Raw genomic sequence first — 23,589 nt, forward strand, 5'->3', positions numbered from 1 at the left:
ATTATTAGGAGCTATATTACATTTTTAAAAGCTTCCATCTTGTGGATTTTATACATTATTTTTATTATACTTTTTCATTTTGTATTAGTTGGCCAACTATCATGTTTGCTTGATATTTATACGTATTATGTATTTTGTTCCATATGTGTGCAAAAAGTCTGGATTAACCATCTAATAGTGACCATAATTATATTTACGGATTGTGTTTGCCTTCAGTGTGTGGTGGATGTTTGGTTTGATCTAGTTCATATAAGACAGCCAGCTAGACATCTACGGATCACATTTGCGTACAATTGTGTATTATTGTTAATAAAGAATTTTTTATATTTATCGATTTGTGCAATTCCGTGCAGTGCCAAATAGCTGAGTGCCCCCCTAAATATATAGTTTGTGAACCTTACCATTTATTCCTGGTGAGTACAGGCTCCTGTCAGTAATGATATGGTAGAGCCTGTTTCCACCTCATGTCAGTGAGTAACCGTATTTCCTTGATTACTGTATCATTCTTGAATGTCAGTCTTTTGTTCTGCAGTAAGCGACTCCAATGTGCAATGTGTTAAATATAGATGATGACCCTGTCACATACCAAACCTAAACCCTAAACATAGCTGATGTTTCTTCTGTTTCTATGGTGCTCATCATATCTGTCTGACAATGCAGTGCACCAAGACTGTCACATCAGAATAGACATCTAAGTGCAACTGGTGAATGAGCAAGACGCTCCTTCATCAAGTCAGTTCATCATTCATGCAGCACATTAAAGGGGTTTTCCAGGATTTTACTACTGATGCCCTATCCTCAGGATCTGGGACCCCCGCCGATCAGCTGTTTGAGAAGGCACAGGTCCTCCTGTGAGCGCTGCGGTCTTCTCCGTGCTTACCAAGCACAGCACCGTACATTGTATAACGGCTGTGCTTGGTATCACGCTTAGCTCCACTGAAGTAAATGGGGCTGAGCACAGCCGTTATACAATGTACTGTGCTGTGCTTGGTAAGCACGGAGAAGACGGCAGCGCTCACACCGGTGCCGCCTTAAACAGCTGATCGGTGGGGTCCGCAATTGCGGACAAGAATAGGACATGTTCTATAGGCTCTACAAAAAACGCAGTGTTCGCCCGATCAGGCCTGATCTTGTGCACACACTTGCGTTCAGTCCGCCCCACCGCAGTGCCAGAATTTTTTTTTTTTCTGATCACTGCAAAAACACCGTAAAATCGCTGCGGCGCTATAAAGATCACTTTTGAGGGGCATGGCGAGTTAATAGAAGTTTTTTTGTTTTTTTCTTACAAAGTCTCATATTCCACTAACTTGTGACAAAAAATAAAATCTCACATGAACCCACCATAACCCTCACGGAATCCAAATGCGTAAAATTTTTTAGACATTTATATTCAAGACTTCTTCTCACGCTTTAGGGTCCCTAAAATGCCAGGGCAGTATAAATACCCCATAAGTGACCCCATTTTGGAAAGAAGACACCCCAAGGTATTCCGTGAGGGGCATAGCGAGTTCCTAGAATATTTTTTTGGGCACAAGTTAGCGGAAATTTTTTTTGTTTGTTTTCTCTTACAAAATCATTTTCCGCTAACTTGTGCCAAAAAAATAATATTCTAGGAACTCGCCATGCCCCTCACGGAATACCTTGGGGTGTCTTCTTTCCAAAATGGGGTCACATGTGGGGTATTTATACTGCCCTGGCATTTTAGGGGCCCTAAAGCGTGAGAATCCAAATGCCTAAAAATACCCTCCTAAAAGATACTCATTGGAATTTGGGCTCCTTTGCGCACCTAGGCTGCAAAAAAGTGTCACACATATGGTATCACCGTACTCAGGAGAAGTAGGGCAATGTGTTTTGGGGTGTATTTTTACATATACCCATGCTGGGTGAGATAAATATCTCTGTAAAATGACAACTTTGTATAAAAAAAATGGCAAAAGTTGTCTTTTACAGAGATATTTCTCTCACCCAGCATGGGTATATGTAAAAATACACCCCAAAACACATTGCCCTACTTCTTCTGAGTACGGCGATACCACATGTGTGACACTTTTTTGCAGCCTAGGTGCGCAAAGGGGCCCAAATTCTAAAGAGCACCTTTAGGATTTCACAGGGTATTTTTTACGCATTTGGATTCCAAACTACTTCTCACGCTTTAGGTCCCCTAAAATGCCAGGGCAGTATAAATACCCCACAAGTGACCCAATTTTGGAAAGAAGACACCCCAAGGTATTCCGTGAGGGGTATGGTGAGTTCATGTAAAATTGTATATTTTGTCACAAGTTAGTGAAATCATTTTCCGCTAACTTGTGACAAAAAATTAAAACTTCCCTAAACTCACTATGCCCATCAGCGAATACCTTCTTAGGCTGTCTACTTTCCGAAATTGGGTCATTTGTGGGGTGTTTCTACTGTCTGGGCATTGTAGAACCTCAGGAAACATGACAGGTGCTCAGAAAGTCAAAGTGCGTAAATTCACATTTTTATCAAAGACATGTAGAACAATAAATTTAGAGAAAATTTTATATAGAAATGTAGTTTTAATTGAAAATTTTATAACAAAGTGAAAAATGTCGTTTTTTTGCACAAATTTTGGTCAATTTTGATTAATATCAAAAAAAGTTAAAATGTCAGCAGCAATGAAATACCAACAAATGAAAGCTCTATTAGTGAGAAGAAAAGGAGGTAAAATTAATTTGGGTGGTAAGTTGTATGACCGAGCAATAAACCGTGAAAGTAATGTAGTGCAGAATTGTAAAAAGTGGTCTGGTCATTAAGGGGGTTTAAGCTAGGGGAGCTGACGTGGTTGAAGGGAGTCTGTCACCACATTTCAGCATATTAGACCGATCAAATAGGGTTATATGATCCACCCAGAACTTAAAAACGGTACCTTTGTTGTAGAAAACGGACTTTTCTTTTTGCCAAAAATGAACTTATAAGATTATGTTATGAGCCCTCTCAAGTGCCCAGGGCGGTGTCTCAATCCTCGGAGCCCCAGGCAGCACCTCCTAAACGGCTCATAACCCCGCCCTCCGTGCGCCTCTGCCCGCCCGTTTACTCCCCTCCCCTGTCCTTTTCCACTGCGACTGTGCGGTCCAAATCGTAGCGGGCGCATGCGCAATGCGATGCCCGCTCCTGGCAGGGCATCGCAATACCTACAGTGGAAAAGGACAGGGGAGGGGAGTAAACGGGCGGGCAGAGGCGCACGGAGGGCGGGGTTATGAGCCGTTTAGGAGGTGCTGCCTGGGGCTTCGAGGATTGAGAGACCGCCCTGGGCACTTGAGACGGCTCATAACATAATCTTATAAGTTCATTTTCGGCAAAAAGAAAAGTCCATTTTCTACAACAAAGGTACCGTTTTTTAAGTTCTGGGTGGATCATATAACCCTATTTGATCGGTCTAATATGCTGAAATGTGGTGACAGACTCCCTTTAAGGCCTGCTACCTTGTTCGTGTGAAGGCAGCTGGATTTGGCTTTGTCCAAGGACTTCTTCTTTGCCGCATGGAGTTAACGAACACCAGAATCACAAGGTGACTGTTTTCCTTGAAGCTGACTTTTTGTTTTGTCTTTTACTTCATGTGTGAATAAACACTGAACTGTTTAATTCAAAGACTTTGTTGTTGCCTCTATACTGCATCAGCCAACCCTGTCTACCAGAGCGAATCCCCACAATATATATATATATGTATGTATATATATAGTCATCCCTCAAGATACAATGGCCTCAGGATACAATATTTCTAACATACAATGGTCTTTCCTGGGCCATCGCAACTTAAAACCAGACCCTACATACAATGTCTCAGACCCAGATCCGACCAATCAGCATGTCCATTTCTCTAGTAAAACACTGGTGTCTAGTAGCTCCTCTGAGGTACTATATGTCCTCTACTGCCCCCTGTCTGTACCGGGATGAGCTGCTCCTTTGGACACCAGGTAAGCTGAGACTCCATATTTTTGTGGTACACGTATGTACGATACTAGACCGCGAAGAAGCTCCTGCCCTCACCATAGAAAGTCATTTACAGCTTCCAGCATCTATTCCTGTCTGTCATATGTAAGGACTCTGTCTCAGTTATCTGCTTATTTTTCTTAAAACTTCACTTTTTATTATTTTGGGATGACATTTTTGGGCTCTGGAGCCAACTACTAATTTTCCATAGAGTTATGGACTTAACTTACAATAGTCGCCCCAGAACCAATTAAGGCTACTTTCACACTTGCGGCAGTGTGATCCGGCGGGCAGTTCCGTCGTCGGAACTGGCCGCCGGATCCGCCGATCTGCTGCTGCCTGAAAGCATTTGTGAGACGGATCCGGATGCGGATCCGTCTCACAAATGCATTGCAAGGACGGATCCGTCTCTCCGCTTGTCATGCGGACCGACAGATCCGTCTTGTACATTTTTCGCATTTTTACCGATCTGCGCATGCGCATGCCGGAACGACGGATCCGGCATTCCGGTATTCTGAATGCCGGATCCGGCGCTAATACATTCCTATGGGAAAAAATGCCGGATCCGGCGTTCAAGCATGTCTTCAGTTTTTTTCGCCGGAGAAAAAACCGTAGCATGCTACGGTTTTCTCTTTTGCCCGATCAGTCAAAACGACTGAACTGAAGACATCCTGATGCAAACTGAACGGATTACTCTCCATTCAGAATGCATGGGGATATGCCTGATCAGTTCTTTTCCGGTATAGAGCCCCTGAGACGGAACTCTATGCCGGAAAAGAAAAACGCTAGTGTGAAAGTACCCTAATATTATAACCTGAAAGGCTGGACTGGCCCACGGGGGCACAAGTGAATCCCCCGATGGGCCCCTGAGCAAGAGTGGGCCCCACCCCCTGCCCAAGTGCCAAATGGTACAGTAGACTGCACTACATATAGATAGGCAGCATCTTAACCAGCCTAGGCATCAGGGTCACCGACCGCCCAGAAATTTCTGGACCATCCGTCCTGTATGGCTGTCAGGTAGTATTTGCATGTAGCTGTACAGTGGGCCCCATAATGTATTTTACTGGGGGTCCAACACTGTATAGTCACAATTATCACTATATATATCTATATTCAAACGGAGGGACACCGCAGCGCCAGGCTTGCCAACAGTGCAGAAATCTCTGGATAGTCCGTAAAAATACATGTGTCCGTGATTTTTTTGAGGTTGGTGGTACCTGACTAGATTATTTTGATGGTAATTGTCACCGTTTTACAGCTCACAGTAAATGCTGGGAATGAGTTCAGTATAATTAGTATATTGAACTAGAGAAATACCATATTTGAGGAATATGGATTATTATTTACTGGCAGCCCTGATTGACAGTTGATTCACCTTTTGGCCTGTACATACAGAGTACATGCAAAATATGTTACCACCCCCCAGCCATCTGATTGTCAGCCAGCAAGGGAGAAAGCCCCAGGGGTGCAGGCTTAAAGGAGGCCCCAGGTGGATAATGTCACACCTCAACCAGCCAGTTTGGAGGCAACCAAATCTGCAGGAAAACCCCCAGCAGCGGGTCTCAGCTCTTGCCCAAGATCAATGATACCTCCAGACATGTTGACACCTACATTTCATAAGAAATTATGAATCGCCCACCCATCGCAGGCGCAAACCGGATACATGTTTGTGGCCCGGTGAACATGCCCATAGGCTTTGTTTGATGGTGGTATGCCAGGGAAGGAAGATATCCATATCTTCCAACAGAAACCCAATAGCGGCACCATGTTTGGACTCTAGTAGCCAGAACTCAGGCGGATCTGTTGGTCCCAAAACCATCTCCCTGTGACCTTCTGGACTGGAGCTATAAACCCTAAAGGGTTTTGTGGGTCATTTACAGCCAGTCCAGCAGAGGGGGGGTGGACCCCTCCCAAAAGCCGGGAGGGGAGGGGCCAGCTACAGGTTAAAAGGCTTGTGCCAGCAAGCGGGCGTGTCTTTCTCTGAAGAAGGTTCACATCGTGTAAAGTGTTTAGGGGGACCCAGGAACTAGCTGAGATCACTGCCCTTCATGTGACTACAGCAAAGAACACACCATAACCGAAAGGAACTTTCATATTACCTGGTAACTGACGTTTACTCTGCTTAACCCTGTTATACCCATATAACCTGTATCTGTAACCTCAGATCACTGTATATATTCTCTGTGTATATTGTGCTATCTAGTGTGCCCTTACGGTGATTAAATATAATTTAATCTTGTGCTATCTTGTATCTCGATCACGAATCCCCACGTCCGTGTTTTGGCGTAGTTATGAGCTACCGCGGGTTGGTTTCTCACCCTATATAATTCCTTTAGCGGACCGGGCTTATATCAAACGAGAAGCTGGTGGCAGATACCCGGGCTGAGACAGTGCTCTTTTTACTGCGGCAGTGAAAAGGCTCTCTCAGCTTGTTGCCTCTCTGTGCCCTGGTGGACAGGAGGTGTCTGTGCAAACTGTACCAAGCGGACCTTACCTGCTCCTATGGAGGGCGTAACATCATGTTTTTGATAACCCGTGACCATTCTGCGTCTCGTGAGTTTGACGTAGGCGACGTCAACGGGCACAAGGTGTGGTATTCGTCACACCATATTTTTCGCCCCATAAGAGTACCTTCACACTTGCAGCAGAGGATTCCGGCAGGCAGTTCCGTCACCGGAACGTATGCAAAGGGTACTTTCACACTTGTGGCAGTGTGATCCGGCAAGCAGTTCCGTTGTCGGAACTGCCTGCCGGATCTGCCGATCTGGATGTGACTGAAAGCATTTGTCCGGATGCGGATCCGTCTCACAAATTCATGGCTAGAACGGATCCGTCTCTCCGCTTGTCATGCGGACAGACAGATCCGTCTTGTATCTTTTTTCACATTTACCGGTCTGCGGACGGATCCGGCATTTTGAATGCCGGATCCGGCACTAAAACATTCCTATGGGGAAAAATGCCGGATCTGGCATTCAGGCAAGTCTTCAGTTTTTTTCGCCGGAGATAAAAATGTAGCATGCTACGGTTTTATCTTTTGCCTGATCAGTCAAAATGACTGAACTGAAGATATCCTGAACGGATAAGGGCTCTTTCACACTTGCGTTCTTTTCTTCCGGCATAGAGTTCCGTCGTCGGGGCTCTATGCCGGAAGAATCCTGATCAGTCTTATCCTAATGCATTCTGAATGGAGAGAAATCTGTTCAGGATGCATCAGGATGTCTTCAGTTCCGGACCGGAACGTTTTTTGGCCGGAGAAAATACCGCAGCATGCTGCACTTTTTGCTCCGGCCAAAAATCCTGAAGACTTGCCGCAAGGCCGGATCTGGAATTAATGCCCATTGAAAGGCATTAATCCGGATCCAGCCTTAAGCTAAACGTCGTTTCGGCGCATTGTCGGATCCGACGTTTAGCTTTTTCTGAATGGTTACCATGGCTGCCAAGACGCTAAAGTCCTGGCAGCCATGGTAAAGTGTAGTGGGGAGCGGGGGAGCATTATACTTACCGTCCGTGCGGCTCCCGGGGCGCTTCAGAGCGACGTCAGGACGCCCCACGCGCATGGAAGACGTGATTGCATGGCATGTCATCCATGCGCATGGGGCGCTCTGACGTCACTCTGGAGCGCCCCGGGAGCCGCACGGACTGTAAGTATACTGCTCCCCCACTCCCCACTACTACTATGGCAACCAGGACTTTAATAGTGTCCTGGCTGCCATAGTAACACTGAACGCATTTTGAAGACGGATCCGTCTTCAAATGCTTTCAGTTCACTTGCGTTTTTCCGGATCCGGCGTGTAATTCCGGCAAGTGGAGTACACGCCGGATCCGGACAACGCAAGTGTGAAAGAGCCCTTACTCTCCATTCAGAATGCATGGGGATATGCCTGATCAGTTCTTTTCCGGTAAGAAAAATGCTAGTGTGAAAGCCCAAACTGATGGCATTTCAGACGGATCAGGATCGGGGGGAGGGAATGTGCTGCTGGAGAGCCCGGCAGGGGGAGGATGGAGGAATGTGCTGCTGGAGAGCCCGGCAGGGGGTGGGGTGGGGTGGGGTGGTAGGAGAGTGGAGAGCGCGTGTCTGGCAGATGCACAGTCGCAGGGAGACCAGGGGCTGGTGCGCTGGAGCAGGCAGACGATGGGTGGGAGCAGGCTTTCCCGTCACACATGGCTCCTCTGCCCTTACCTCTTCCCACATACCTGCTCCTGTGTCCCCTGGTGACTGTGCTGCTGTGAAAAATTCTCTGTAGTGCAGCTAAACGACTAACAAAATGTACCTACAGTGTCCCCCTAATAAAGTGTCTGTCACTAGACATCCCCCTCCCACAAGTGTGTCAGCAGCAGATCCCCCCCCCCCATAATAGTGCGCCACAGCAGATCCCCCTATAATATTGTGTCAGCAGCAGATCCGCCCCATAATATTGTCAGCAGCAGATCCCCCATAACATTGTCTCAGCAGCAGATCCCCCCCCCCCCCCCATAATGTGTCAACATTATTTTAACACACCTTTCGTTTAAAATATATATTTTTCTTATTTTCCTCTTCTAAAACCTAGGTGCGTCTTAGGCTACTTTCACACTAGCGTTCGGGGCTCCGCTTGCGAGTTCCGTTTGAAGGCTCTCACAAGCGGCCCCGAACGGATCCGTCCAGCCCTAATGCATTCTGAGTGGATGCGGATCCGCTCAGAATGCATCAGTCTGGCAGCGTTTGGCCTCCGCTCAGTAGGCGGACACCCGAACGCTGCTTGCAGCGTTCAGGTGTCCGCCTGGCCGTGCGGAGCCAAACGGATCCATCCAGACTTACAATGTAAGTCAATGGGGACGGATCTGTTTGAAGTTGACACTATATGGCTCAATTTCAAACGGATCCGTCCCCCATTGACTTTTAATGTAAAGTCTGGACGTATCCGTCTGACTAACTTTCAGAATTTTTTCTGAAATATAATGCAGACGGATTCGTTCTGAACGGATCCCATCGTCTGCATTATAGGAGCGGATCCGTCTGTGCAGACACCAGACGGATCCGCTCTGAACGCAAGTGTGAAAGTAGCCTTATAGGGGGAAAAATACGGTATATCACTTATAACCTTTATCATTCATTATGGTTTTCCAATTTGTCCGTAAAAAATGTTGGATGTCCGCAAACCTGGGGACCGCCCTACTCTAGACCGATGGGGGTTCCAGCTAGTAAAAACCCACCAATTGGATACCTAGGTGCCAGGCTCTCATTTTGGGACGACCATGTGAATGGGAAACACCATAAGGGTCCATTCACACGTTCGTAAGTCTTTTGAGGATCCGCAAAACACGGACACCTGCAATGTGTGATCCGCAATTTGCGAACCGCACATCACAGACAGTGACACTATAATAGAAAATGCCTTTTTTGGTCCGCAATTGCGAACAAGAATAGGACATGTTCTATTTTTTTCAGGAACGGAATTGCGGATCCCTAAAAAACGGATGCGGATCCCGAAAATGCGGATTCGCATCCGTTCCATCCCCATTGAAAGTGAATAGGTCCGCAAATTGCGGAACGAATGCGGACCCAAATTATGGACGTGTGAATGGACCCCAAGTCCTCATTCACATTAAGTACATGAAAAAAGCGTCCTCATTCAATCCATAAAGGATCCATGTTTGTTCCGTGTGTCTGCGTGTCATCCGTAATTCCCAGACCCTGCTCAGCTGAAAATAAATTTTAAAGCGCATTTCCGATCTTCATTGAAAAACGGCCGCACCAACGGATGCCATCCGTGTGGAGTCTGTGATTTTCACTGACTTCAATGGGCGTGTTTGGTCCGCATCACAGACCAAAGTAGTGCACGTCCCTGTGATTATTTTTTTTTTTTATACTGATGTGTGAACAGATACATTTAAATCAATGGGTACGTGTGCGGTCAGCGGAAAATGTGCGAGGCCTAAGGCTGGATTCTCCGGCAACTGCCATGGCGCCTTATTCTTAAAACCGCACCCATCTGAGGTAAAAACCGCACCATGAGGCACCTTTAACCACACTGCGGTCATTACCTAAGGGCCCAAGTAATAAACAATGGCATTCTGCCTCCTCCTCTGTATTTTATGACACTATTGATAAATGTTCCCTGGCTGTGATGTAAGGACCCGTCAGGTAGCTCCAGGTACAGCCTCCCCCATTATGTCAGCTTTAGCATTACAGCATCTTTCCAGGATATCCCCATTAGCAGCTCCGCGCCCCAGGCGTTGCCATGGTAACCGGCCATTTCCCTTGGCCAAGCCCTGCATGTTCCCGCCCTGCACAAGTTTCTGTGGAGGAGACGTCATTTGACTGGGCGGAACCATCTTATCTTCCGGGTTGTTTCACATTTAGCCTAGTTACCTCCCCCACCCAAGGGAATTGCTGTGGACGGCTCCATCTTGGCAGCAGAGGGTCTTGTCAGCCACCTCCTCCCCCTCCTTGACTTTCCAGCGTTGCGGGTCTTCTGACAAGGTGAGGCGGCTGCGGGGGGCTGTGTCGCTCAGGGCTGCGGGGGTTAAAGTTTTTGGAAACTTTCTGAGGCAATTAGAGCAGCCCCAGTCTTATTATTCAATACCCGTGTGTAGCATTGCCTTCTGCGGGCGTCGTCCACAGGATGTAGCGGAGCTGACTTTGATTTTGTAGGGTCACCCGCGGTGCTGTTCTAAACCAGATGTCGCATTCTTGTTTGCCAAGTGACAAACTCCGCTCTGCTACGTCTTGACGTGACCCTGGGGATGCAGAGGGTGGTAAACATGGCAGTGTATGGCATTCACGTCCCTGGTTACCACACCCTAGGCAGGGTTCTCCTCAGGGAGGAAGAAAGTAGTAGAACATGTATTGCAGTGTGCACTGTACAAATGTAGCAGAGCCGAGTAGGTCGTCTGACCTTTGGGTTGGTCACATGACTTTCTCTCCTCTAGGAAATAATGAAAATTCCATTGTTATCTCAGTTTGGCCCAGTACACAAAGGTTTGTCCATGGATGCTCCCCCCTCCCCGCCTGGGCTGACATCTGTATCCTGGGTGGCACAGTTGCCATGCCAGTTGACTGGCACCCAGTGGGTGTCATGCCAGGGCCCGGTGCACAGTGCTTAATGGGAGGTGAAGAATTCCCCTCCGTGACTGTAACGCCCATCATCTCTCCACGCCCGTTGTCAGATTGGGTGGGATTCTGTGCCTGGAAAGCCCCATGTGCAGATGTAGCAGTGCTGCACTTCATATGTAGAGAGTTGACCTGGCTTTGGGGCATTTTAGAGGGGGTTAGGAATGCCGGGCATTTAACTGGTATTATTTTCTTTAGGTTGGAAGGTTATGTGGTGTAGGACGGCGGTGGTGTGTGGCCACATGGCTAAGGCTACCTGCGCACAATGACAATAACTCCAGTTTTTTTTCTTCTGTGCGGAGAAACCGCAGCGCAAGTCCCAGCAAAGTGCGTAAGATTAGACAAATCTCACGTAGACTATGCTTATAATTTTTTTATTTTTATTCTAAGGTGCAGAAATTGACCCACTGTGCGGATTTTGAAATCTGCAGTGTGCCAATTCTTTTTCTTTTTTTTTTTTTTTTTTTTTTTTTTTTTTTTTCCTTGTGCGGATTTCGCCCTTTTTAGGGGAAGAGTAAGATCCGCAGGAAATCCACATCAAATCTGCACCAAAAAACTAGATAAATGGTGCGGATCGTTTTTTTGCCTTAGTTTTCATGTGGATTTTCTGCACTTAAATCCGGATTGCGTGTGGATTTTCCGGACAGATTTGCATGCAGAAAATCCGCACCGTAAGTCATGTATATTGTACTCCATGAGAATTTGAAATTCTCATGCACGCGATGCAGATTTATTTATTTTTTATTTTTGCGAGCAGATTTTAAAATCCGCAGAATGTCAATTTGTTATTTTTCCTGACCGGATTTTCTCCATTCGCTTCAATGAGGAGAGGAAAATCCGCACCAATTGATGCTTATTGACCTCACGGATTTCCCTGCGAACACCCTCAGATTTCGGTACATAAATCCTGAACGTGTGTATTCGCCCTAAGGCCACCTGGGCACGTTCTGGATCACGTGTGGTTTTTCCATTGTACTGGCAAAGTGTAAGTGATGGCACAAATCTCATGTACACTTTGCAGTTTTTGGTGCGGAAATCGACGAGTCGTGCGAATTTCAAAATCGGCAACGTGTCCATTATATTTGCGGATTTCGCCCCTTTTCCAATAAAGGATTAGATCTGCGGCAAAACGGCGTCTAATCCTCAGCAGTGTTTGTGCAATTTTTGGTGCAGATTTCACCCTTTTTAATAGAAGGGTGAGGTCTGCAGAAAATCCACATCAAATCCGCAAGTAACCCATGCGGTTTTCGGTGTGGAAGCGCCATTGACATCTATGGGGAAAACCGTTCTACAAAAGGTCAGGGTTCCGGTTCCACACGGAAGAGAAAAACGTAGATGAGATTTGTCCGATCTCATTCACTTTGCTGGTAATGTACTGCATGGCGTTTATTTTACACATGTAATCCGCATTGTGTGCATGAGGCCCTAGGGCAGGAATGGCTAACCTGCGGCCCTCCAGCTGTTGCAAAACTACAACTCCCAGCAGGGTATGATGGAAGTTGTAGTTTCACAACAGCTGGAGAACCGCGGGTTGCCCTAGGGCCTCATACGCACAACCATAATTTTCATCCCTGGGCGATCCACATTTTTTCCCGTCAGCACTCTAACTCGTTTCTATGGGACCATGCACACATCAGTGTTTTTTCACTGAACCATGTGGTCATTTTGCAAATTCTAGAATGTGTCCTGGTCCGTATCGCAGACGAGAATAGTCCTTCCTGGGACTGGGGAAAATACGGCATGCACGTGGATCTGTGGTTTGCAGACCGATATACAGACATGGCCATATGCAGGAGGCCTGAAAGTAGTCAGCTCATTTCTATGGGCCCCCTATCTTATGTGGGGGTGCTGACATGATGCCAGGCAAAAGAAGGATCGGGTTGTTGGATTTCAACTCCCGCCACTTTTTTTTTTTTCTCAATGGCTAAAGCAAGAGGTGACTGGCCCGGTGTGGGGGGGATCTGCGGCTCACTGCTATTGAAGGGTTATGGGTCTCTTATTTATTTGCTTCATTAGCCAGAGTGATACAAAGTGCAACGGTGGGGAAATAGGGTGCTGCCGCCATACACCAGTCTCCCTGCGCTGGAATGAAATGCGCCTAATTTATTAAGCGGCAAATGCGTCATAATAAAAGTTGCATCTTTGGCGCTCTGTGCGCCTGAAACTCAAATCTATGCCAGGAGCTGGTGTAAACTAAGCTCTAGTAAATCTGGCAGGCCGCGATAGGACTCTGCCTGCTACCACTAAACCCCGCCTCTTTTTCTCACCACTTCAGGAAAGCGATGGGGGTGCTCAAAGTCACAAGTTATGGCGCAAATATGGCGTGCACCATAATTTGCAACTGCCACTAGTCGGCGCATGGCGCGGTAAGCTGAGCCGAGCACTGCTGCGTCCTTGTAGCTTACCAAGCCCAACTCAAAACAGCACATCAGCGGGCGTGCCGGGTGTTGGACCCCCACCAGCCCTACTAATAACCTATCCGGAGAATAGGCCACCAGTGTTAGGGCTCGCGACCGTGCCGTATTTTGCGATCCGCATAACACAGTTGCCGCCCGTGTGCGATCGTACGTAAAAGGCCTTCCATAATAGAAATGCCTATGCCTTGTGGGGCCACGGAACGGAGCAATAGATGCAGACAGCACACGGAGTGCTTCCCTCTTCTTTTGCGGCCCCTTTGAAGTGAATGGGTCCTCATCCAAGCTGCAAAAAATGCGTCTCTGATGCAGAACCCAACCACGTTCATGTGCATGAGGCCTTAAACTCCCAGAAAACCCCATTAACATCTTGAAGTTCCAGTCCGCCTCCTTTACTAATAGGTATGGACGTAATCCTCTTTTATCACGCCTTTCTGCTTGTAACCTGTAATCCGACTCTCTGAGCATAGCCCGGGGCTAGGCTGTAATACCAGCCTTTCCAGTTCTGCTGACATGGCTGCCTCATGCTAGTATGTGCTTGGCATCAATCGGGTTAATGGCGGCTGTGCCAGGATTTTCTGTGTGCTGTGCCTTTATTTGTATAGTTATGTAATGACCGTGTTGTAAAGTGAAGCAACATCTTGGGTCTGGTGTTGTTTGCGGAAAAGACAGATGTCTAATATGAAAGCTGCTGTTCTAACATGGCTGCTCCCAGTCCTATTGCCCATGTCATGGACAGGGTATGTAGCCAGTCTCCCAGGTGCCTCTCTGCTTGGTAAACCACCAACATCCATTATTAAAGTAGGTTAAAAAATATAAAAGATTAGTTACTCGTTAAATAACTTGCTGCTGATGTAGTAAATGTAAAAGGAGCCAAAGAATTAAACCCGTACCCACTAGTCACACCAAAATACAGCATTGATGTAACCTGTGACATGTTAGGCTACTTTCACACTAGCGTTCGGGCGGATCCGTTCTGAACGGATCCGTCTGCATTATTTTAGCATAGAACAGCTAAGTGTGAAAATAGCCTAGTACGGATCCGTCCAGACTTTCAATGTAAAGTCAATGGGGGACGGATCCGCTTGAAGATTGAGCCACATTGTGGCATCTTCAAACGGATCCGTCCCCATTGACTTACATTGTAAGTCTGGACGGATCCGCACGCCTCCGCACGGCCAGGCGGACACCCGAACGCTGCAAGCAGCGTTCAGCTGTCCGCCTGTCCGTGCGGAGGCGAGCGGAGCGGAGGCTGAACGCCGCCAGACTGATGCAGTCTGAGCGGATCCGCTCCATTCAGACTGCATCAGGGCTGGACGGCTGCGTTCGGGTCCGCTCGTGAGCTCCTTCAAACGGAGCTCACGAGCGGACCAGCGAACGCTAGTGTGAAAGGAGCCTTAGTCGCCCACAAGGATGTCCCCCCGGGACAGACATCTCAACACCTCACCTTTACAGGCTTCGTCAGGAGGGTCAATCCAGGGTGGGGTGGCACCTCTACAAACGCAGTTGGACTAGGGCTACACGGCGACATTTGTTATAACTAGGAATGGACGAATCGACTACGGATGCTTCATCTAAAGTCGATTCGCATAAAACTTTGTTGTAATACTGTACGGAGCGGGTTTGGTTCCAAGGTACCAAATTACACATTTTTCCAAATTTTGTGTCTCTTTTTTTATTTTTTTATTATATATAAATAAAGGTGAAACATATTGACTCAAATTTACCACAAACATAAAGTACAATCTCTGAATGGCTTGGATAAGTAAAAGCGTTCCAAAGTTATCACCACGTAAAGTGACTCATGTCGGATTTGCAGAAATCAGTCTGGACGAAGGTGCAAAATGGCCTGGTCATTAAGGGGTTAAGTATTATGCGTAGAGGTCCCTTTAGACGGGACGATACAGCAGGCGATTGTCAGGAAGGAAGAGTTCCTTCCTGGGAAGCGCCTGATCATCGGTGATGGAGGAGGCTGCAGTCCCCATACAGACTCGTTGTTTGCCGTAGGGGAGGCTGTTTACACAGCGTGCTCTCCTGCCGGCAAACTGTAACTGAAATGCTCGTTCTCTGAGTAATCGGCGGCACCTTTACACTGCCAGATAATCGCTAACGAGCACTGGTATGAACGCTCATTAGTGATTGTCTGGATTTTTCGGCCCATGTACAGGACCCTTTAGACAGGTTAGATTTCAGTCAGACTGCATCTTAAAGAAGTGGTGCCTAATGTATGACAGCCACTTCTGCTCTTCATACCATAGAAATGCTTGTGGGGTGGGGATAGCCCTCTGCTGACTACCACGCCCTGCAGTGCCGTGGGGTGAGGTGTCATTGTGAAAGGTTACACAATGCAGAGAGTGGTCACACCTTCTATTCTAGAGTGCAAGCGTAGACTAGGGTTCCTCTTTTCTACAAAAAATGTTCAGCTATTTAAATATTTTTATTTTTTTTGCAAGTTGCTGTTTGCTAGTTTTATTACAGCAGAAAACTAGCGTACAGCCTTTGTAAATGACCCCCATGTCTCTACAGACCTAGAGAGCAAGGAAGGGAGTGGACTGTAGGAAAGACAAGTCTTTGAGGGACATTTTACTAAGCATGTTGCGCCAGAATTATGGCGTAAAATGCGCCAAAAAGAATAGCGTTTTACTTTGCGCCAAATTCACCCACTGTTTTCTCGAATTTTCACCATAAAGAGTGCATCATGCCAGAAATGAGTTCTACATGTCAAAGTGGGCAGGGCTATCAAATGGGCAAATATCACGACTCATTTATCGTCCTCTTATCGGCAGAAATGGGTCAAATTGTTGCGGACAAGTAAGCCAGCTTATGTGGTGGGGTTTTGTGGAAAATTTCACATTTATGGCATAAATTACATCTATGAAAAGGGAAAAACCAGCTCGTCGTGGGAACGAGTGACAGGTAAGTATTTATTAAACCAGGACGCATTTATTTTTATGTAATATAAATGTTTAAGCAGAGTTTTGTCAGTAAATTAACGCAAAAAAACAAAATAAAAACGTCCCAAGTCTAAGACAGAAGTTGCAATTTACCAGTGGAAATACCGCAAATATGCTTCAAAAGTCAAGTGTGGTCTGGTAGAGTTGGGTGAAATATGCATTTTGGCTTAAAAAAAAAGTCTCATTTTAGTGCTATTGGCGTTAAAATGTATCAAAGCAAGAGAAATAGGCGGATAATCAAGTTTTATATATTAAAAAAAAGTCACATTTTAAAGGTGACGTGCCCATTTTTATATGAAGTGAAACAAATTGCCACTTTTGACTTGTAATGTATTTTATTTATTTTTTGGAGCAATTTATGCCATTATTGATAAATGTCCCCCCTTTTATGGATGAGCGAACCTGTGGAAGTTCAGGTTCAGCCAAACTTCAGGTCAAAGTTCGGGTTCAGGACCCGAACTTGACCCCGAACACCATTGAAGTCAATAGGGACCCGAACTTCACTTTATTATTTTCTGTTATAACGCGATTATATCGGAAAATAATAGCATTCTTAAGACAGGATGCAAAACAATATGGCCATTTAGGGGTTAAAAAAACAACTCTCCTCATCCACTTGATTGCGCTGCAGAACCTTTTCTCTTCACTGAACTGAGTGGATGAGGCGAGTTGTTTTTTTAACCCCTAATTGGCCATATTGTTTTGCATTTTGTCTTAAAGGGGTATCATCACAGACAACGGGGGCATATTGCTAGGATATGCCCCCATTGTCTTACAAGTGTGGGTCGCACCTCTGGGACCTTCACCTATATCGGGAATGGAGCCCTGCAAGGTGGTGGCTGGAGGACTCTGGTCCGGCCACCACCAAGCGAGTTCCCCATAGAAGTCAATTGGAGAGCATGACCAGCCACTGCTCCCATTCGCTTCTATGGGCCCAACGAAAATGACCAAGCCAGTGCCCTATAGAAAATGAAAGGAGGGCGGCTTCACATGCGAGTGCGCCCTCCACTACTTTCGGGGTTCCATTCTCGATTATAGGTGCTAGTGGTGGGACCCGCACCTATAAGACAATGGGGGCATATGGTTGTGATATGCCTCCATTGTCTGTGATGAGAATACCCCTTTTAAGAATGCTGATATAACTATGTTATCACAGAAAATAGTAATCAACCAAACCCGGACTTCAGTGAAGAACTTTGCAGTTCGGATTCGCTCATCCCTACCCCCATTTGTGTTCTTATGTCTGCTCAAAATGGGCAAACACATTTGATTGTGACTCTTTAGACTCTGAAGGATTAGTTGTCCTCGACAGGTGCAGCAAGTTCTGTCCATCTATGGGAGCACAGGCTAAAAATAAATACAGTGCAAGAAACTATATAAAGCTGCTGTATATATATTTTTATATTCTACTTCTCTTTTTAGTAATTCAGTGCATTTTGTGTTCTGTTCTGCAGAATGGCGTACCAGTACCCTTCATCAGGTTTCCCGGGATTTCCAGGCTATCCAGTAAGTGTTATCTCTGTGAACATGCAAGGCCTCTGATCTGTAGAGATATTTGATTTACAATGTATACAAAAAGATTTGCACACTAGTATAATACTTTGACAACATAAAATTGACTGATGCAAATATCATAATATACTGTAAGGGATGGCTCTCGAGCAGGGCGACTATGACAGATTCCTTTTCAGAGAACGGAGTTAAAGTCCAAATGGTGCTTTATTTTGGCACTTCAGTAATACAGATGATCACCCAGTTATATCATCACTGGGTCAGGTGAGGTTCCAGCACCCCAAAACACAAACATGGCAAAATAAACACCTGCCCGTCTGGGCTCTACCTAATACATAGGTCTTCTTCCTATCTCACCTCTAAAGCGCCGTTCACAGAAACAGACACTCGGCAGGACAGCTTCACCAAAGCATACGGTAAGTCCCACACCAGGGGAGAAATCCGGCTTCACTCAGCCGTACGGTCTGTGGCCACACAAGCCTCAGGCTTCCCCCTCTCAGGGTCACTTCCTCTCCCCCATACACAGAGGGTTGTTTTATCCCTCCTTGATTAACCCAGCTGGCCTCACCTGGGGCCAGGGAACCTGTAATGGACTAGGGGTGTGGACTGGAAGACTCCCACTACCAACCTGTCTCCCAGTCCAAAGAAATCCAGAACATACAAAAACCGCTCCAGCAACTATGCCTTGCTGAAGCCATACCAATTCTGGATTTCAGTTCTCGCCGAGCTAAATAGAAAAATTGGGTAAGGTACATACCCCCAACCATACCACTACCGTGCACTTTGCCACAATACGTACAGACCAATGTCGGCAGCATAACAATCGTTTTACTTAAAGTGCATATTTTCCAATTGGTATATTTTCTGTGCCTAAAGAGGGTCTCTCAGCCCTTTCTTTTACTAAACACTTAAAATGAAAAGGGGTTTTCGAGATTTTTATACTGATGACCTATTCTCAGGCTAGGTCATCAGTATCTGATTGTGGGGGTCTAACACCCGGAACCCCTGCCGATCAGCTGTTGGAGAAGGCCTTCTCTGTGCTTATCAAGCACAGCACCATACATTGTATAGAGGCAGTATTTGGTATCACAGCTCGGCACCATTCACTTCAATGGGGCTGAGCGCAATACCAAGCAGAGCCTCTATACATCTATACAATGTACGGCGCTGTGCTTGGTAAGACCCCCACCGATCAGATACTGATAACCTATCCTGAGAATAGGTCATCGGTATAAAAATTTGGGAAAATCCCCTTTAAAAATGAAAATTTCGAAAACATCCTTTCTTGGGCTAGTTCCACATCTGCTGAAACATCTGGCAGGCTGTTTCAGCAGAGAACAGACTGCCGGAGTTCACTGGATTCAGCCTATCCAGGTATTACCGTTCAATACCGGACCCCATTGACTGTGATTGCATCCAGCCTGTTTCCAGGTTTCAGTCGAACAAAACCTGTTGCATGCAGCGTTTTTTTTTTTTTTTTTTTTTTGTTGCACAATGGAAGTTAATGGGAGAACCAGAGCATTAAACCAGGCACCCACTGCTCTGAAGAGGGGAGGGTGTCTGGTTCACAGGAAAAGGTCAGAAATTTATGGAAACGCCACTGAAATGGTTCGGGAACAGCATGGGGAGGATGTATGGATGCATCTTGGACTCCCAGGTCGCTGCTGGGAACGATGTTGTCCGAATAGTACGCCACTTTACAGATTGACAATAATACGCACAAAACCGAAGATAAAATCGATTTTTAGAGGAAAAATGGTTAGGAAACGTTCTTTCCTGTATATAAAGTGCAAGTGCTGCCAAAAATTACAAGGAAGAGGCACTCCAATACGCCCTTTATTACACATAAAAGAGGGCATCCTACACACCCTTGAAAAATTATGATTGATGGCCTGCTGGTGACCCTCAAAAACTATTGGAGCAAGGGCCTGCTGATCTGACCATCTAAAACATTATGAGCGAGGGCATCCTAATAAGCATGTTGATATGATGGAGGACGAGAAAAGGGAGATTGAACCATATACCCTTTTTACTGGTGGAAAGGGTGCATGGAATACAGTGTATTCAATACACCATAAAATCAACATTTAAAGTGCCTTTCCTCTGGTGGAGTAGAGAAGTCAGGGGCAATCCAGGCCTTGTTCATTTTTATAAGAGTCAACCTGTCAGCATTTTCAGTTGACAGGCTGATGCGCTTATCAGTTATTATGCCCCCAGCAGCACTAAATACCCGCTCTGACAAAATGCTGGCGGAGGGGCAGGCTAGCACCTCCAAGGCATAGAGCGCCAGTTCGTGCTACGTGTCCAGCTTGGACACCCAATAGTTGTAAGGCACAGAGGGATCACTGAGGACGCTGAAACGGTCTGCTACGTACGCCTTCACCATCTTCCAAACTTTTTCCCTCCTTGTGACACTAGGCCGCTCTTCAGGTTGAGGGGGCTAGCGGGGTGTCATAAAACTGTCCCAGGCCTTGGAGAGTGTCGCCCTGCCTCTGTTGGAACTGCTGTGTGTTTCCCTCGTCTCCCACCTCGGTTTGGCCAAGGAACTATGTACTCTGCTGCCAGTGTCGGCTGAAAATTTTTGGAGCAATTTTTCCACAAGGACCTTCTGGTATTGCACCATTTTGCTCGTCCTCTCCACCAAAGTAATGAAAGATGAGAAGTTCTTTGTAGCGGGGGTTGAGAAGGGTGAACAACCAGTAATCGGTTGGGTACAACACGAGGGTCATGGGAAAGGCAGCCTAACATAAAGTCAGCCATGTGTGCCTGAGTCCCAACAGACAAGACATTGAGAGTCATCCTCCTGATGAGGACACAAATCTCCTCTTCTACCCATCCACGCTGAACAGATGGAATAAAACTTCCATGGGTACTACCCTATGTAGCTGAGGCAACCATCTCCTGCTCCTCCTCTTCATCATTCAATTCGCGCTGAGAAGACTAACTTGGGGTGGTCTGGCTATCACCCTGTGTACTGTCTTCCCCCATTTCCACCTCTTCCACATGCAAAGTGTCCGCCTTAATTGTGAGCAGCGAGCGTTTGAGTAGACACAGAAGTGGGATGGTTACGCTACCTATGGCGTTTATCGCTGCTCACCATCTGTGTTGATTCCTCAAAGTTGCATAAAAGACCATGTTGCAGCTCATATTTCACTACTGCCCTCTGCTGCTCACAAAGCCTGGTCAACATGTGGAACGTGGAGTTCCGGTACGTGCTCACGTTGCTCAACAGTCGGTGAGCTGGCAATTGCAAGCGCTGCTGCAGCGTTGCCAGACCGACGGAAGCTATCGATGACTTGCGGAAATGGGCACACACACAGCGCACCTTCACCAGTAGCTCGGGCATATTGGGGTAGGTTTTGAGAAACCGCTGAACCACTAGGTTGAACACGTGGGCTAGGTATAGTATGTGTGTGAGCTTGCCGAGCTTCAAAGCCGCCACCAAGTTACGGCCATTATTGGACACAACCATGCCTGGTTGTAGGTTGAGTGGCAAGAGCTCAGTCTGGTCCCTTATCCCCTGCCACAGCTCTGCGGTGGTGTGCTGTTTGTCACCTAATCAAATTCGTTTCAGCGCGGCCTGTTGCCGCTTCCCCACTGCAGTGCTATACTGCTTCCAGCTACTGACTGGTGCTGCAAGATGATAATTCAGAGGTGCAAGTGGAGGAGGGGGAGGGGGTTGGAGCCACTAACGTAGGTGGTGGCGGAAACCCTGATGGAAGTAGGGCCCGCAATCCTTGGCGTCGGTAGCACTTGTGCCATCCCAGGGTACGACGCTCCCGGCCTCCACAATGTTCACTCAGTGTGCCGTCAGGGAAATGTAGCATCCCTAGCCAAAAGCATTATCTGCTGCAATCCAACCGACCACCTGGTTGAACTGGTCTGACTTCGAGAGTGGTGTCCTGCGCCGCCCTGCAAACTGGGACATGAAGCTAGGTATCATGGATCAGTGTGTTTCTTGTGCTCTGGCAGTAGGCATAGTTTCACCGCGCCCAGGGCCACGGCCTCTGCGTGCACCATCAGCAGCACGGCCACTTCCCCGTCCCTTACTGCTTGCCTTGCGCATATTAAATTGTATATATGCTTGCAAGTATGTCACACGTACAGTAGCGCAGGTTTTGTAAGTGTCTGCACAAATAAAGTACATAGAACATCACTATTTTTAGGAAGTGCACACGTTATACAGGAGATGTAGCACAAGTAATTTAACTGTCCGCAGCAGACAGTCTATGGAAAAAGTACACTGGATGTCAGATATTTTTAGGCTGAGCACACGTTAGACAGGAGATGTAGCGTAGATAATGTCACTGTCTGCAGCGGCCAAACAATTGCAAGCTATTTAGCGCAGGTTGCGCAAAAAATATATATTGCTGCCAGGTACAACAATAGTCCTGAAAAGGACTTTTGGGTCTCTAACAAGTTTTTTCAATAAAATATTAGTATTTCACTCCCTACACTATCTGTCCCTTCTTCAGCACAGCTCTCCCTGACTAAGACTGAGCCGAACACGTATCATTTGGTGCTATATAGCACCCGATGCCACGTTTCGGCCAGCCAATCGCTGTAATGCCAGTAGCCAACATGGCTATGGCATTACAGTGAGGGCAGTACTTGCCTGCACGTTTATTGGCTGCATAACTGCCAACAAATGTGCGGGGAGGAGACTCGAGCACACGCAGTGTTCGGCCAAACACCGCGATGTGCAGAGCATAGCGATGCTCGAGCCAAACTGATGTTCGGCTGAGCATGCTTGCCCAACACTGTTACTAATTAGATTCAAAACTAAATGATACTTGGGCAACTAAAGAACCTTCATACTGATAGACTCCCTTTAAAACATTCTTATCACTGGAAAACTGTCAGCAGTATTGACCATAATTGACTCCTGACAGCACTAGCTAGGCGCTGGGGCGAGCAGGATAAACCTACTTTTTGTGGAATTTCGAAAGTAGTGTGAATATTTACTTTTTGTACTGCTCTCCATAGCCTCCAACTAGTGCTGTCAGCAGTTTAGTGTGGTCAAAACTCCTGACAGACTCAGGAAATTATGTGACTTGTGCTTGTTTTCTGGTGTTAAACAGTTACTTATTTTGGCGCATACTGGTTTTGTGCAAAAATATGCAACTTTTTTCATTTGTATGTTACTCTTGCAACTTTTGAAAAACTTTAGTAACTAGACCTGATCTAGGGCATAAGGCAGTGGTGGTAAACCTATGCCTTAGACTTTTCCTGCCATTCATCAGCACAGGGCACACTATGAACGGCACAGGCAGCACATTGATTGTAGGCAGGCTATTATAGCTCAATGATAAAGTACATGGACTGTAGTATTCAGTTTAAAGGGGTTGTCTGAGTTATGAAATAAAATTTATATAGCACTGTAAATCTGGGCAGCAATGTTTAACTAAGCTAAGCAAGTTTTAGGCCAAAAGATAAATAAATCTATATTTCTTAATTTCCCTGGTTCTCTTCTGGCCTTTTGTTACCTGCAATAACAACAATCTCTGCCCCTCCCCCTACTCTGCAAAGGGAGCGAGTACAAGTGCTGCCCTGAGTGACATGTCTGCCTGCTGGGAGACTCTGCAGCATGTTGTATTTGTAGGACTACATGTCCCAGCTGTACAATGACACTGCTAATACACATAGGATCTTCCCCCTACCTGTT

The 23,589-nt window shown here is 46.5% G+C and overlaps 1 protein-coding gene across 3 annotated transcripts in view; it reads left to right on the forward strand.

Annotated features, from left to right (window-relative positions):
• ANXA7 (annexin A7) overlaps positions 1–23,589 on the forward strand; it is a 118,082-nt gene that overhangs the window by 73,068 nt on the left and 21,425 nt on the right. For 2 of the 3 annotated variants that reach the window (XM_044299303.1, XM_044299304.1), the window contains exon 2: positions 17,867–17,918. In XM_044299303.1, coding sequence (XP_044155238.1) covers positions 17,867–17,918 — 52 coding nt within the window. Of the gene's footprint in view, positions 1–10,269; positions 10,415–17,866; positions 17,919–23,589 lie in introns of those variants that run through there. The other variant, XM_044299306.1, reaches the window with a different exon arrangement.

The sequence above is a fragment of the Bufo gargarizans genome, chromosome 6 (assembly GCF_014858855.1).
Source record: "Bufo gargarizans isolate SCDJY-AF-19 chromosome 6, ASM1485885v1, whole genome shotgun sequence".
Lineage (NCBI taxonomy): Eukaryota > Metazoa > Chordata > Amphibia > Anura > Bufonidae > Bufo > Bufo gargarizans.